This window comes from Mus caroli, unplaced genomic scaffold, assembly GCF_978045245.1.
Source record: "Mus caroli unplaced genomic scaffold, Mus_caroli_1 scaffold_1, whole genome shotgun sequence".
NCBI lineage: Eukaryota > Metazoa > Chordata > Mammalia > Rodentia > Muridae > Mus > Mus caroli.
In genome coordinates, this window is record NW_028227256.1 from 151,015,219 (window position 1) to 151,028,113 (window position 12,895).

Here is a 12,895-nt window from a genome sequence, read left to right on the forward strand (position 1 = left end):
CCAGGAATCGAACCAAATCATCAGGTTTGGGGGTGTGGCAGGCAAGCACCTTCCCCACTCAGCTATCTCACCAGCCTTGCCTTGCCTTGCCCTTGCCCTTGCCCTTGCCTTGCCTTCCCTTTCTGGAGAAACTTTCTGGTTCTGGTGTAACCTGAGCGAGCAATTCCCAGAGGCATTTCTGCTACTCTAATCCTATCGTAAATGCTCCAGGACTTAGAGCTAAGCATGCCTCCACAGGTTTCTACCAGCTTTCCTTTAAAAATTAAGGCCTGTTCTCTCTGTCCATCATGCCCATCACGACTACAGAGATGGCTCAGAGGTGAAGAGCACTTGCTTGTTGCTTTCTGCAGAAGACCCAGGTTTAGTTCCTAGCCCCCCTCACAGTGGCTCAGACCATCGGAGACTCTAGTTTCAATGATCTGATATCCTCTTTAGACCTCCTCAGGCAATAGCCATGCACACAGTGCACAGGCATACACAGAGGCAAAGCACTCATACATATAAACTAGAAATAAACAAGTCATTAAAGCAGAGACCTTTAACTGAGATGCTCAGGAGTGACCTCTTACTGGACCGGCCTAGGACTGAATGTCTCTAGGGTTCCAAAGGCAAATCCCCATGGGGAGAGCACGGTTTCAGAAATAACCTTCATATTCTCCTTGTCTCCACTCTTTCGGGTCTCAGCTGAGCTCTCTCAATAAGATGTGGATTTACAATGTCCAGTCCTAGGGTCTCCTGTAGCTCAGGCTGGCCTACATAGCTCAGGGAGCTATGTAGCTGCAGCTGGTCTTGAACTCCAGATGGTTCTGCCTCAGCTTCTCAACTGCTGACATCGCAGGCGTGATCTACGACAACTGGCTGAGCACCTGCATTTTAACAAACTCCCCATGTGAGCCGCCTGTACGTTTCAGTCTGAAGTGCAATGGTGACCTTGTGAAGATCTGAGACTTAAGGAGAAAATAAATGGGCTAAAAAACCTGCACTAAATGGCTCACCACTATATAAAGTTAAGTTGGCACTGGGCAGTGATGGTGAATGCCTTTAACCTCAACATTTGGGAAGCAGAGGCAGGCAGCTGTCTGCGTTCAAGGCCAGTCTGTTGAGTTCCAGGACAGTCAGGGTTACACACAGAGAGACCCTGTTTCAAAAACAAAACAAAACAAACAAACAAAAAACAAAGAAAAAGACAAATTATGGTAGGGAGGATAGCTGACCAGAGTAAAAATTCAAAGGAAAGCCAGGTGGTGAGCCTGACTGGTTACTGTTGCAGAACCACGGCTACATTGCCAAGAACACAAGAGACCTAGCTGGCCCTCATTTCTGCTTTTGTATAGGAGCTGAGGTTCCTAATTTGGGTTTAGCCTCATTATCATTCTTTTCATCTTATTCCTTAAACAACAATAAAAAAAATTGAATACATCTAAAAAACAGACATCAAAGGGTATTTCGGCCAAGGGAATAGAAACAAAGGGAGAAAAGAAGAAAGGGGGCAGATTCTGAGATGAAAGGAAAAGATACAAACAGCAAGACTGCATTGTGGGTAGTGATTGCTCATGGCCCAGGGGCAGGAAAGGGGTACTTAGGGACAAATTTAAAGCCACTAATCTAAAGTCATGAGGGAAGGAAGGGCACTTTCTATAGTGGCTCAGGTCCCAACATAACACTACCCTAGTCTGTGCTTCACAAAACTTACAAAGAAGTATTGACGTGGATACCGTATCTCCTGTGTGATATTTTGTAACTTTCACTATTATGTTAATGGAGTGAAGGAGGTTGTGTACATACAACCTGGAAGCTGTGACTAGGTTAAGAATTAAGTGCATTGGGGTTCAGACATGTGGATGGTAAACCCCAAGAAGGGATGCTGGGAAACAGCCATGGGGCTGGGCTTGGAGTGAGAGCTAGGGTGAAACTGCCTCCTCTCTCCTCCCACTATGTCCGGAGCTGTCATCATGTCTGGCTCTGTCCTGGCACAAGCCTCTTTCTAGGGAGCTGGTAGTGCCCTGGAGCAGATGTAGGCAGGTAAAAGCCAAATTTCTTCTCCTTCCTCTGTGAACTTCACAGTTTTGTTCTGTTTTTGGCTCAGCGGGAAGGGGTTCTCTCTATACTCACCCCCTTCCCTGCCACAAGCCTTCTGGTTGCCCTGGGTGACAATTCTCCTTGGGTTCCTAGGAGATGCATTATCTATCTTCTTAAGAAGAGAGCGAAGTCTGGGGATGCTTTTAAATGCCTTTAGGAATGGTACCGACGCTCGCATTTCTAGGTCAGTGGAAGAATTGTCTAGAAAAGGCTCTCAGCCTATGCCCCCTTTGGAAAGGCTGGAGAGGGACAATCCTTTAGAACAACTTCTGTTTGACTTTCCCAGTGTTAAAACTTTTGCATAGAGGACTTTTTTGGGCTGGGGACTTAGCTTAGTTGGTGAAATATTTACCTTGAAGACAAAAGGACCTGAGTGTGATGCACAGAACTGATGTAACAATACACCAGTGCTGAGAGGTGGCAGCAGACCCCTGGGACTCACTGGCCAGCCAGCCTAGCCTACTTGTCGATTTCCAGGCCAGTGAGACTCCACTTCAAAAAATAAGGTGAATGGCACCCAGGGAACAATATTTTGAGGTTGTTTTTCTGCTTTCCATATGTACATGGACAACACACACACACACTGTGAGACCCCGACTTAGAGCATTTCTCCCTGGAAGGTAAAGCCCCTGAATGTTCCCCAAGCTTGTCTTCCCTGATCTTTAAAAATACAGCTAAAAAGAAGCTCTGTGTGGTTTTCTCTCGGGACACTGGGGTCTGGCCAGCTCACCCCGGGACTTGAGTGGAGGGCCAGCTTCGGGGGTCTTACAACACATACACACACATACACACAAACACACACACACCACTCGATCATGTACACCCACAAATGACTGAAAAGCCATGTATCTAAGAAGGCTAGGGCTGACTTTTTCTGAGACAGCGTTTCAGAACGTAACCCTGGCTGCTAGCATTTTGTCTAAGCTCTGCCCCAGTTACCTGGCAACAGCCATGCATGTCTGACTGACTCACTATAAGAGGAGCTACTTGCCCCCTCCTCTCTCTCTTGCTTACTTGCCTGCTTGCTCTCACTCTGTCTTCTCGCCCCTCTCCCCGCTCCATGTGCCCAAGGCTGGCCTCTATTCCTCTACTCTCTCTCTCTCTGCCTTTCTCTACCTCTACTACCATCTCAACTCTTCTGCCCAAGTTCTGAATAAACTATTCTATACTATACCATTGTGTAGCTGGTCCCTCAGGGGGAAAGGATGCCTCAGCATGGGCCTGCGGAGGCACCCCCTTGCCCCACACCTGACTGCATCTCCACCAAACATGTTCCTTTTCTCTTTATTTTTATACAACACAACATTTGGTGCTGAGCATATTCCTTCTCTATTTTTATACAACACAACACTGGCTCTCCTAGACAGGTCTCTCAATAGCCTTGGCTGTCCGGGAACTCACTAGGTAGACAGGGCTGTGAGCTAACTCACAGGGATCAGCCAGCCTCTGCCCCCAGTATGCTGGGATTACAGGTGTAGGCTACCAGTAGGGCTAATTTGTCAAAGGGGAAGATCAGTATCTGTCCTGTTAGAGGTTCCATGTCCAGGCAACCACCTCAGGCCTTTCTTGCTTGCTGTAGGTTGTAAGTCTACAGCCCTTGACCAAGACACCCAGGAGTACATTCACAAGCGGACCCAGGGCATGTAAGGTGGCTCAGCAGAGAAAGGGCACTTGTCACAGCCAAGTGATGGCGTTTGATGGAGAGAAATGAAACTTTTTTTTTTTTTTTCTATTTAGGTTTTTTGAGACAGAGTTGCTCTGTGTAGCTCTGGCTATCCTCAAACTTAGTCTGTAGACCAGGCTGGCCTCAGAGAACTCAGAGATCTACCTGACTCTGTCTGAGATGAAAAGCATGCACCACCAGTGAACAATGAAACCTTGGGCTGAAGAAATGGCTCAGCGGTTAAGAGCACTGACTGCTCTTTCGAAGATCCTGAGTTCAAATCCCAGCAACCACATGGTGGCTCACAACCATTCCTAATGAGATCTGATGCCCTCTTCTGGGGTGTCTGAAGATAGCTACAGTTTATTTACATATAATAGATAAATCTTTGGGCCAGAGTGAGCTGGGCCAGAGAGAGAAGAAAAAGTGTCTGAAGACAGCTACAGTGTACTTACATATAATAAATACATCTTTTCTTTTTATAATTTTTTTTTAAAGATTTATTTATTATATGTAAGTACACTGTAGCTGTCTTCAGACACTCCAGAAGAGGGCGCCAGATCTCGTTGCGGATGGTTGTGAGCCACCATGTGGTTGCTGGGATTTGAACTCTGGACCTTCGGAAGAGCAGTCGGGTGCTCTTACCCACTGAGCCATCTCACCAGCCCCTAATAAATACATCTTTAAAACAAAAAGAAAAAAATGAAACATTTTCCCTTGACATTTGGCCTTTTCTCACACCCTGCCCCCTTTTTATTGTTTTTCTCTCTCCTGTCCTGAGGAACCAGGACTACAGGTCCTTGTTTTCTTTTTAAAAATTTATTTATTTTATGTGAGTACACTATAGCTGTCTTCAGACACACCAGAAGAGAGCATCAGATCTCATTACAGATGGTTGTGAGCCACCTTGTGGTTGCTGGGAATCGAACTCAGGACTTCTGGAAGAGCAGACAGTGCTCTTAACCTCTGAGCCATCTCTCCAGCCCTGGTACATGTTATTGTACCTAGAAAAAAGTGACTTTTAAAAATTGTTGTAGCACTGACATAGAGCTACAGGTCCCTGGTGGAGCTGTCAAGATGAAACTGGACTGTGTAGATGAAATGCCCATCATGATGGCTGGCACCCAATGTCTGCTCAACCAAATACTCGCTTCCCTTCTCTCTTTTATTTGTCTGCCACCATTAGTCATCCCTGTGGTACATTGGCTGGTGAAAGTCAACTTTGTTAGATGCTGAAGGTGTAAAGATAAATAAGACACTTATCAAAGGGCATCAGATGCCTGGGACTTAGCTACACACAGTTGTGAGATGCCATGTGGGTACTAGGACTTTAACTCAGGTCCTCTGGAAGAGTAGCCAGTGCCTTAACCACTGAGCCATCTCTCTAGTCCCTATAAGAGTATTTTGATGGAGCAAGTGATGAGAGAAAAGAGTCAACATAGCTCAGTCTGTCTGTCCCTGCACTCACTGAGCAAGGGTGAACTTCAACCTATTCTCTCGCCTTTCTCTCCCAAGAGCTGACTTTACAGGTTTGCAAAACTACCCACTGGGCTCCAGAGACTTGCTAGTTATCACTTTGGGTCTGGGCCTTCAGATAACAGCAGACTAGGGAAGGATGCACAGCTGCTCCCAGGGTGTCCCAGATGAAAAGTAAGGCTGTCTGGAGGATACACTTCTGAGATTAATGCAGCAGGAAGTGGATGGAATGTGCTGAGCTGTGACACAGACAGGATCTCACTTGTCCAGCCTGCTCCTGTAATCACATGCCTCTTGCTTATCTATGCAACAAGTGGCTGAGGCATTGAGAAAGAGCTGATTTCAGCCTTTCCCAGAAGCTGGGAAAAGGGAGAAGTAACAAAAAACAAAGACCATTAGCCATCAGAGTGATCTACATAATACTTCAGCGCGTTAGATCCAGGAAGGATGGGAGTTTTTCATACATCTTACAAGTCTTGGGCTCCAAATATCTAAGGGACCACCTCTGAATGAGAACTAGAAGCTCTTATTAGGTTTACAAACTCAGGAATAGAACTCCCCAAAGAAAGGCCTTTTAAGGAGTATTAATTAGCCCACCTTCCTCTAATCCTTGTCTCTTGCCACAGTGACAATCCAAAGCTGTTGTTTTAAGTGCAGTGGCCAGGCACTGTAGTAAGGATTATCTTCCTAATGCTCTTCAGCTTGCAATGTAGTATGGTGACAACTCTTTTCTTACAGGAGGAGGAAGCTTAAAGAAGCCAGAATTCACCTCTGAATGGGTCAATAACAATCTGATGGGTCAATAACACTCAGATGGGGAAGTGCCCGTTCCCCTTGTGTCAGGTGTCCAAGGAGGAGTTGTGCATAGTGCAGAATCATGTATGGTGCGCACCCTCCACCCCCAGCCAATCAGTTTCTAAATGAGACTGGAAAGATGTCTGATGAGTCCACCTTGCCGATGTCTTGCTCTTTCTCGAAGCATACAGTTCTCCTCAGACACTGGTCCTTGAAAATTGTATGTCAACTTGACACAAGCTAGAGTCATTTGGAAAGAAGGACTGATGAGTTCAAGGCCAGCCTGGTCTACAGCGTGAGTTCCAGGACAGCCAGGGCTACATTCAGAGACCCTGTCTCAAAAAGAAAAAAACAAGAGCTGGAGAGATGGCTCAGCGGTTAAGAGCACTGACTGCTCTTCCAGAGGTCCCGAGTTCAATTCCCAGCAACCACATGGTGACTCACAACCATCTGTAATGAGATCTGATGCCCTCTTCTGGTGTGTCTGAAGACAGCTACAGTGTACTCATATACATAAAATAAATAAATTAATCTTTAAAAAAAGAAAGAAAGAAAGAAAGAAAGAAAGAAAGAAAGAAAGAAAGAAAGAAAGAAAGAAAGCAAGCAGATTAAGCAGGCCAGGGGAAGCAAGCCAGTAAGCAGGACCCTCCACGGCCTCTGCATCAGCTCCTGCCTTCCTTTGATGATGAACTGTGATACAAAGCATAAGCAAAATAAACCCTTTCCTTTGCTTTTGGTCATGGATTCATCACAGCAATACAAACCCTAGGAAACAGCCTGCTCTGTTTCCTTTGTGTAGTGTGTGTGTTTTGATAGATGTGTGTAGTATGATGTGGATATGTTACTGAGCCTATGTGTACATGGGTACATGCTTACATGAAGGTTGGAAGCTAACTTCATATGTCTTCTTTGATTGCTCTCTGCTATGCTTTGAGGCAATATCAGAACTAAACCTGAAGCTTTCTGACTCAGAGCTCCTCCTGTCTCTACCTCGGCCATCCTGGGATTACCTGACTTTTACACGGACACTGGCGATCTGTACCTGGGTCCTTACACTTGTGCAGCAAGCATGGTTCCAGTCAAGCCATCTCTTCAGCACCTTCCCCTCACTTTTGTTTTTCCTTTTGGTTTTTCAAGACAGGGTTTCTCTATGTATCCCTGGCTGTCCTGGAACTCACTCTGTAGAACATGACTGGCCTTGAACTCAGAAATCCACCTGCTTCTGTCTCCCAAGTGCTGGAATTAAAGGCATGCACCACCACTGCCTGGCCCTCCCCTCACTTTTCTGAGGTGAGTTCCATGATTAAACCCTAGCAGACTCCACAGTGAGCCACCCTGCTAGCCACTCAATGATGCAAAAGTCCAAAATGACAGGATCCCTAGAGGGCCTGGGACAGTACTCATGCTAAGATAGATCCTCCTCTATTCCTCCGGCCCCGTCTGGGCTTAAAGGCACCAGGAGGACTTCTTTCCCTCTCCCTTTTCCACTGTGATGATGGCCAGCCCTTTTCTGACTTAGGAGGTCAGGCACACTGCAGAAACTATCATTTGGTAAGACCACCCCAGCAGAGGTTCCAGTGACTGGGAACAGGTGCCCCTCTGGCCCCAGTAATAGTTACCCATTCTCTGTCATTGGAGTGATGGTGGCAGCAACAAGACCCCGGAGTTTCTTCTTAGGGAAGGCCATTGGGCTACTGGAAGGTCTGGAAAACACAGTGTTATTAACTCTCTTTCTTCAAGGAATGTCAATTAATGATCAAACGCCCAGGCCAAAGTTCATTCCCAGTTTGGAACTGTAAAACAAACTTATAAGATAGAAACACCCAGAACAAGTAGAGGAATGTAAAGATTTAGAACCGAACTATATTGGTGGGGAAACTTTAAAGACAAAGAGAGGGTGGGCCTGGGGAAATACTATCTGGAGGGCTTTCCATTTTAGCTACACAGAGAGCTGGAGAAACCCAGACCTCAGGAGGAAGAGGGGGAAGATCCAGCAGCAACGGTCTGGAGATATAACTCTACTCAGGGGCCTCAACTGTACGAGGCTGCAATTGCTTAAACTGAAAATAGTTAGAAGGCATTATTTCTTTCTTTTCTCAAGGTTTTTTTTTTGGCAGGGTTTCTCTGTGCTCTGTGTAGCTGTGGCTGTCCTGGAACTCACTCTGTAGACCAGGCTGGCCTCCAACTCAGAAATCCACTTGCCTCTGCCTCCCAAGTGCTAGGATCAAAGGTGTGTGCCATCACGCCCGCCTCTTCTCTCACTTTTTAAAGATTTCTTTTTATATGCATTGGTGTTCTGTCTGCATGTATGTCTGTGTGAGCGTGTCAGATCCCCTGGAACTGGAGTTACAATTGTGAGCTGTCATGTGGGTGCTGGGAATTGAACCCTGGTCCTCTGGAAGAGCAGTCAGTGCTCTTAACCATCTCTCCAGCCCCATAATTCTTTTCTCTACTCATATCTTAAGGTGGCATCCCACCAAAACCCAGTATTTAAAGGTTTCAATGAATCATTAGCTATCTCCACCAAACCAAGTATCCTCTGGTATTCTAAATCTGATATTATTTATTTTGCAGCTTCTGTAGACTTTTTTTTGGGTCTTTCTCTCTCTCAACATTTTTGTGCATGTGTCTAGGTCTACAGGGCACACACAGCACGTGTGCAGAGGTCTGAGGACAACTTGTGGGAGCTAGTTCTTTCTTTTCACAAACTCAGGTTGAACTTTTTGCCTTTTTTTTTTTCTTGAGGCAGGGTCTTTGTAAGCCATCCAGCCTCTACTCACTGTGTGTTGGAGGGTGGTCTTGAACTCCTGTTCTTTCTGTCTCTCTGGAATTATTGGCGTATGCTACCATACCCAACCTCTACTTGTAAGCTGTACATTAAAGGCATGTACCACCATGGTTTTTTTTTTTTTTTTTTTTTTTTGTGGTTCAGGATGAAACCCAATTTTTTGGGTATGGTATGAACTTAGTCAACTAAGCTACACCCCAGTTAACATCTGGTTTTCTTTCTGTCTTTCTTTCTTTTCTCTTTTATTTTATTTTATTTTTTGATTTATTTATTTTATGTATATGACTACACTGTAGCTATCTTCAGACACACCAGAAGAGGGCATCAGATCCCATTACAGATGGCTGTGAGCCACCATGTGGTTGCTGGGAATTGAACTCAGGACTTCTGGAAGAGCAGATAGTGCTCTTAACTGCTGAGCCTTTGGTCCAGCCCAACACCCGGTTTTCAGCTCATGTGTGATGACTATGTAGGTGCCTGAATGAAACATTTGGACTGAAGCTGATGGCCAGTTCCCTGACAGATACACCCTGTTGGTACAGGGAGCATCATTTCTTTTTTTTTTTTTTTTTTTTTGCTTTTTCAAGACAGGGTTTCTCTGTATAGCCCTGGCTGTTCTGGAACTCACTTCTGTAGACCAGGCTGTCCTTGAACTCAGAAATTCGCCTGCCTCTGCCTCCCAAGTGCTGGGATTAAAGGCATGTGCCACCACTGCCCAGCTGGGAGCGTCATTTCATTCCCTCCTGTGGGACTGATGGTGCTTTCCACCGGGCAGAGTGAACCTGACCATCCTAACTTGGAAGACCCAATACATAGTTCCCATAGAGAGGAAACGAGAATTCTAGGAGAGAGCCTGGATCAGCAGGCAGGTGGAAATGCCCACTACAAGTCTCTATCTGTCATCCCTACAGCGATCTTAAACCAAGATACCCAAAGTGAACCATACCACCTTAGCCCTCAAGTCCTCTCCTTTCCTTACAGTGTAGCCCTAGAGTCGGAATGCATCTTGGCTCCACCATTTCTCTCCTGTAGGGAGGATAACACTCACAGCGTTTACAGGGTCAAACGAATGAACTGACACAGTGTGCTTGATGGCTGTGCCGGACACATGCACTGTGCTCTCTGTGAAGTTCTGTCTAGTGGGAACTGTCATTTGTGCTGCTGCCTGCTCCCCAACACTCAGCACTTTTGCCCACTGAGGTCCCAAGTCACATAAACTCTGCTATCTCCTTACCTGGAACTTCTTCCTTCCCCTCTCCTGCGGGTCTCATGACAAACCTCGTGCTACCTTTTATCTGGATCGGTAATCATCGACCCAGGTCCAAGAAGGTTAAAATGATAAGAAGCTGAGGGCTTGAAGCAATCAGCATTAAGCATCCTGTCAATTCTCAGCTCTGGCTACACAGACTCCCATCTTCTTGTGCTTCTGGCTGCATTTATTTCATATTTGATAAGAACATCTTTAAGTTCTGATCGGGAAGCCTTATACATCTTTGAAAGCTATTAAATGAATCACCACTTAGATGCAGTTTGAGTGGCTAGAAACATAGGGCCTGTGAGAGAAAAGGAGGGGGGCTGGCAGTCACTGTAACACCCCCAGAACACCCACATTTCTAACCTTGTCTCTATCCTAGTCAAATGACATCAACTTCCTGGCCTGCTGGGAAGGTTTCTTTATGCCTACAGTGTACCAGCTCCACTGTTCAAAAACATTCCTGAGGCCACTGCCTGTTTTCCTTGTGGCTTATCTTTGCTCCAGAACATCTGTCTCCCACTTCGATCCCTTCAGTGTAGCTCACTTTTCAAACTCACTCTAAGAGTCAAGGAATTGCTGTGCATCTGAGGATCAGCATCTGGGAGGTGGAGGCAGGAGGGTTGGGAGTTCAAACCCATCTGTGGCTGACCACAGGCAGACAGGGGAGACCAGCTTGAGTTATTTAAGACCCAGTTTCAAGGACATCAAAACAAGCCGGGCATGGTGGCGCACACCTTTAATCCCAGCACTTGGGAGGTAGAGGCAGGCAGATTTCTGAGTTTGAGGCCAGCCTGGTCTACAAAGTGAGTTCCAGGACAGCCAGGGCTATACAGAGAAACCCTGTCTTGAAAAACAAACAAACAAAAAATCATCAAAACAACAAAACCCAGAGGATTCAGCAGGGCATGGCAACACACATCTTTGATCCCAACATTAGATCTGTGAGTTCAAGGCCAGCCTGGTCTACTTGTAGTTTCAGAACAGCCCGGGCTACATCATAGAGATACCTAGTCAAAGAAAAGAGAAGAGAAAAGAGGATTTCTTGATCCTCCAAATAGAAAATTGTTTAACTTCAGATTTCCTCCTGAACTGTTACTTTTCATTAAAAATCCCAGCGTTATAAGCAGGATATAAGCTCATTTCTGTCCAACACTGCAAGCCACTTGGAGGCAGGAGGATCAGAGTCTGTGGCCAGCTTGAGATACAAGATCAACTTGGGAATATTATGCTTTGAAATAGTTCATATTTGAATTAAGAGCAAATAATCACAGTGCTCTCGCACCCATGACTTAAAGTGAGCTTGGGATGTTCTTGTTGAAACGCGGGGGAGAGGTAGATCCCTGGAGACCTCATCCGTGTGAAGGAATGCCAAAGCACAGACAAAAGTTGGCTTAAATTTAAAACCGCTAAGTTTTAAAAGGGAGGAGGGGGAAGTGATGTAGTTCTGAACAAGGAGAATGACTTGAGAAATACTTGGCAAACTAGAAATGCAGATATTGAAAAAACACAAAACATGAAATACAAGCAACCTCTCCTATAAGAGATAGGTGTATTAGAGCTAACGGCTAAATTCCCTTCTGCTCAAAGGCTTAAGAGACCGATTCTGACAAGGGTTCCCGGAGGCCAGGCTACGCGGGTCTGCAAAGAATCCCCGAGTGTCACTGGCCCCAGGCGGCAGGGTCGCCCTCAGACCCAAAGCTACCCTGCCCAGCGTACCTGACTTCACTCCTCTGCTCGGTGGCGCCGCGCTCACCTCGGCCACCCAATTGCTGCTGTGCACTGGAGACCCGATCTCCTCTGAGCAGCGCGGTTGCGCTTTTAACTCAGGGGCTGCGGGACCACGTGAGGCCGCGCGGGGATCCTGGGGGTTGTAGTTCCACGTCGGGCCTGGGCGCTGCTTCACCGGCTGGAATCCCAAGACTGTGCACTAGTTGCTCCTTCTTGGGTGTGGCCACAGCCTATGTTGGAAAAGACTCGTGAGCTCCTGAACCTCTTGGATACCCACGGTCCTTATTACTCCGGGAGTTCTCCTCCTGTTCAAGTCCTCCAAGTGCAAGTCTTGTTTGCATTGGATGTGAGATGTTGTGATACAGTGGTGGCTGCCTAGCAGCCGCTTGGCTCTCTAGGCTGACACTACTGCTCCAGCCCTGCTCTTTGCCTTGTAGGAAAAAGGAGAAGTGAGAAGATTTTAAGAGTGGATTACAGGCTACAGGTGGTCGTGCATGCCTTTAATCCCAGCACTTGGGAGGCAGAGGCAGGCAGATTTCCGAGTTTGAGGCCAGCCTGGTCTACAGAGTGAGTTCCAGGACAGCCAAGGCTACACAGAGAAACCATGTCTAGGAAAAAAAAAAAAAAAAAAAAAAAAAAAAAAAAAAAAAGAAAGAAAGAAAGAAAAAGAAAAAAAGAAAAAAGAAAAACGAAAAGAAAGACTTTTGAAAGTGAAACAAGTATTTTTCTTTTTTGAGAGTGATCCATATTAATTTATTGGCATAGTCAATTTATCAACAAGATGAGTAGTCTGTCCCCAGTAGGTGAGGTTGATTTCCATCTGCCAGAAGAGGTGCCCACACGCTTCATTCCCCTTGAAGACTCAGCACTTCAGGCTTCAGTCAGGTCCTCATAGCCTTATCAGTCTTATTGGTCTTATCCTGGGATTAAAGGCGTACACCACCACGCCCGGCTTGATGCTTATTATTTTATTTAGGGAAAATATGTTTTCTTTCTAGCTTGCAAAGTGCTCTGGACTCCATTGCGGTTGTTTGTATGCCTGTGTGCATCCATCTCTCTCTCTCTCTCTCTCCCTCCCTCCCTCCCTCCCTCTCTCTCTCTCTCTCTCTCT

The 12,895-nt window shown here is 46.1% G+C and overlaps 1 protein-coding gene across 1 annotated transcript in view; it reads right to left on the minus strand.

The window, feature by feature from the left end:
• The window catches only part of Npl (N-acetylneuraminate pyruvate lyase), a 47,328-nt gene extending 35,442 nt beyond the window's left edge, over positions 1-11,886 (minus strand). Inside the window, exons 1-2 of the mRNA XM_021167052.3 lie at positions 11,773-11,886; positions 7,633-7,716 (exon numbers count right to left, since the gene is read on the minus strand). Of these exons, the coding sequence (XP_021022711.1) occupies positions 7,633-7,700 (68 nt within the window). The 5' untranslated portion in view covers positions 7,701-7,716; positions 11,773-11,886. The remainder of the gene's footprint in view (positions 1-7,632; positions 7,717-11,772) is intronic.
• Between the last annotated feature and the right edge of the window lie 1,009 nt (positions 11,887-12,895).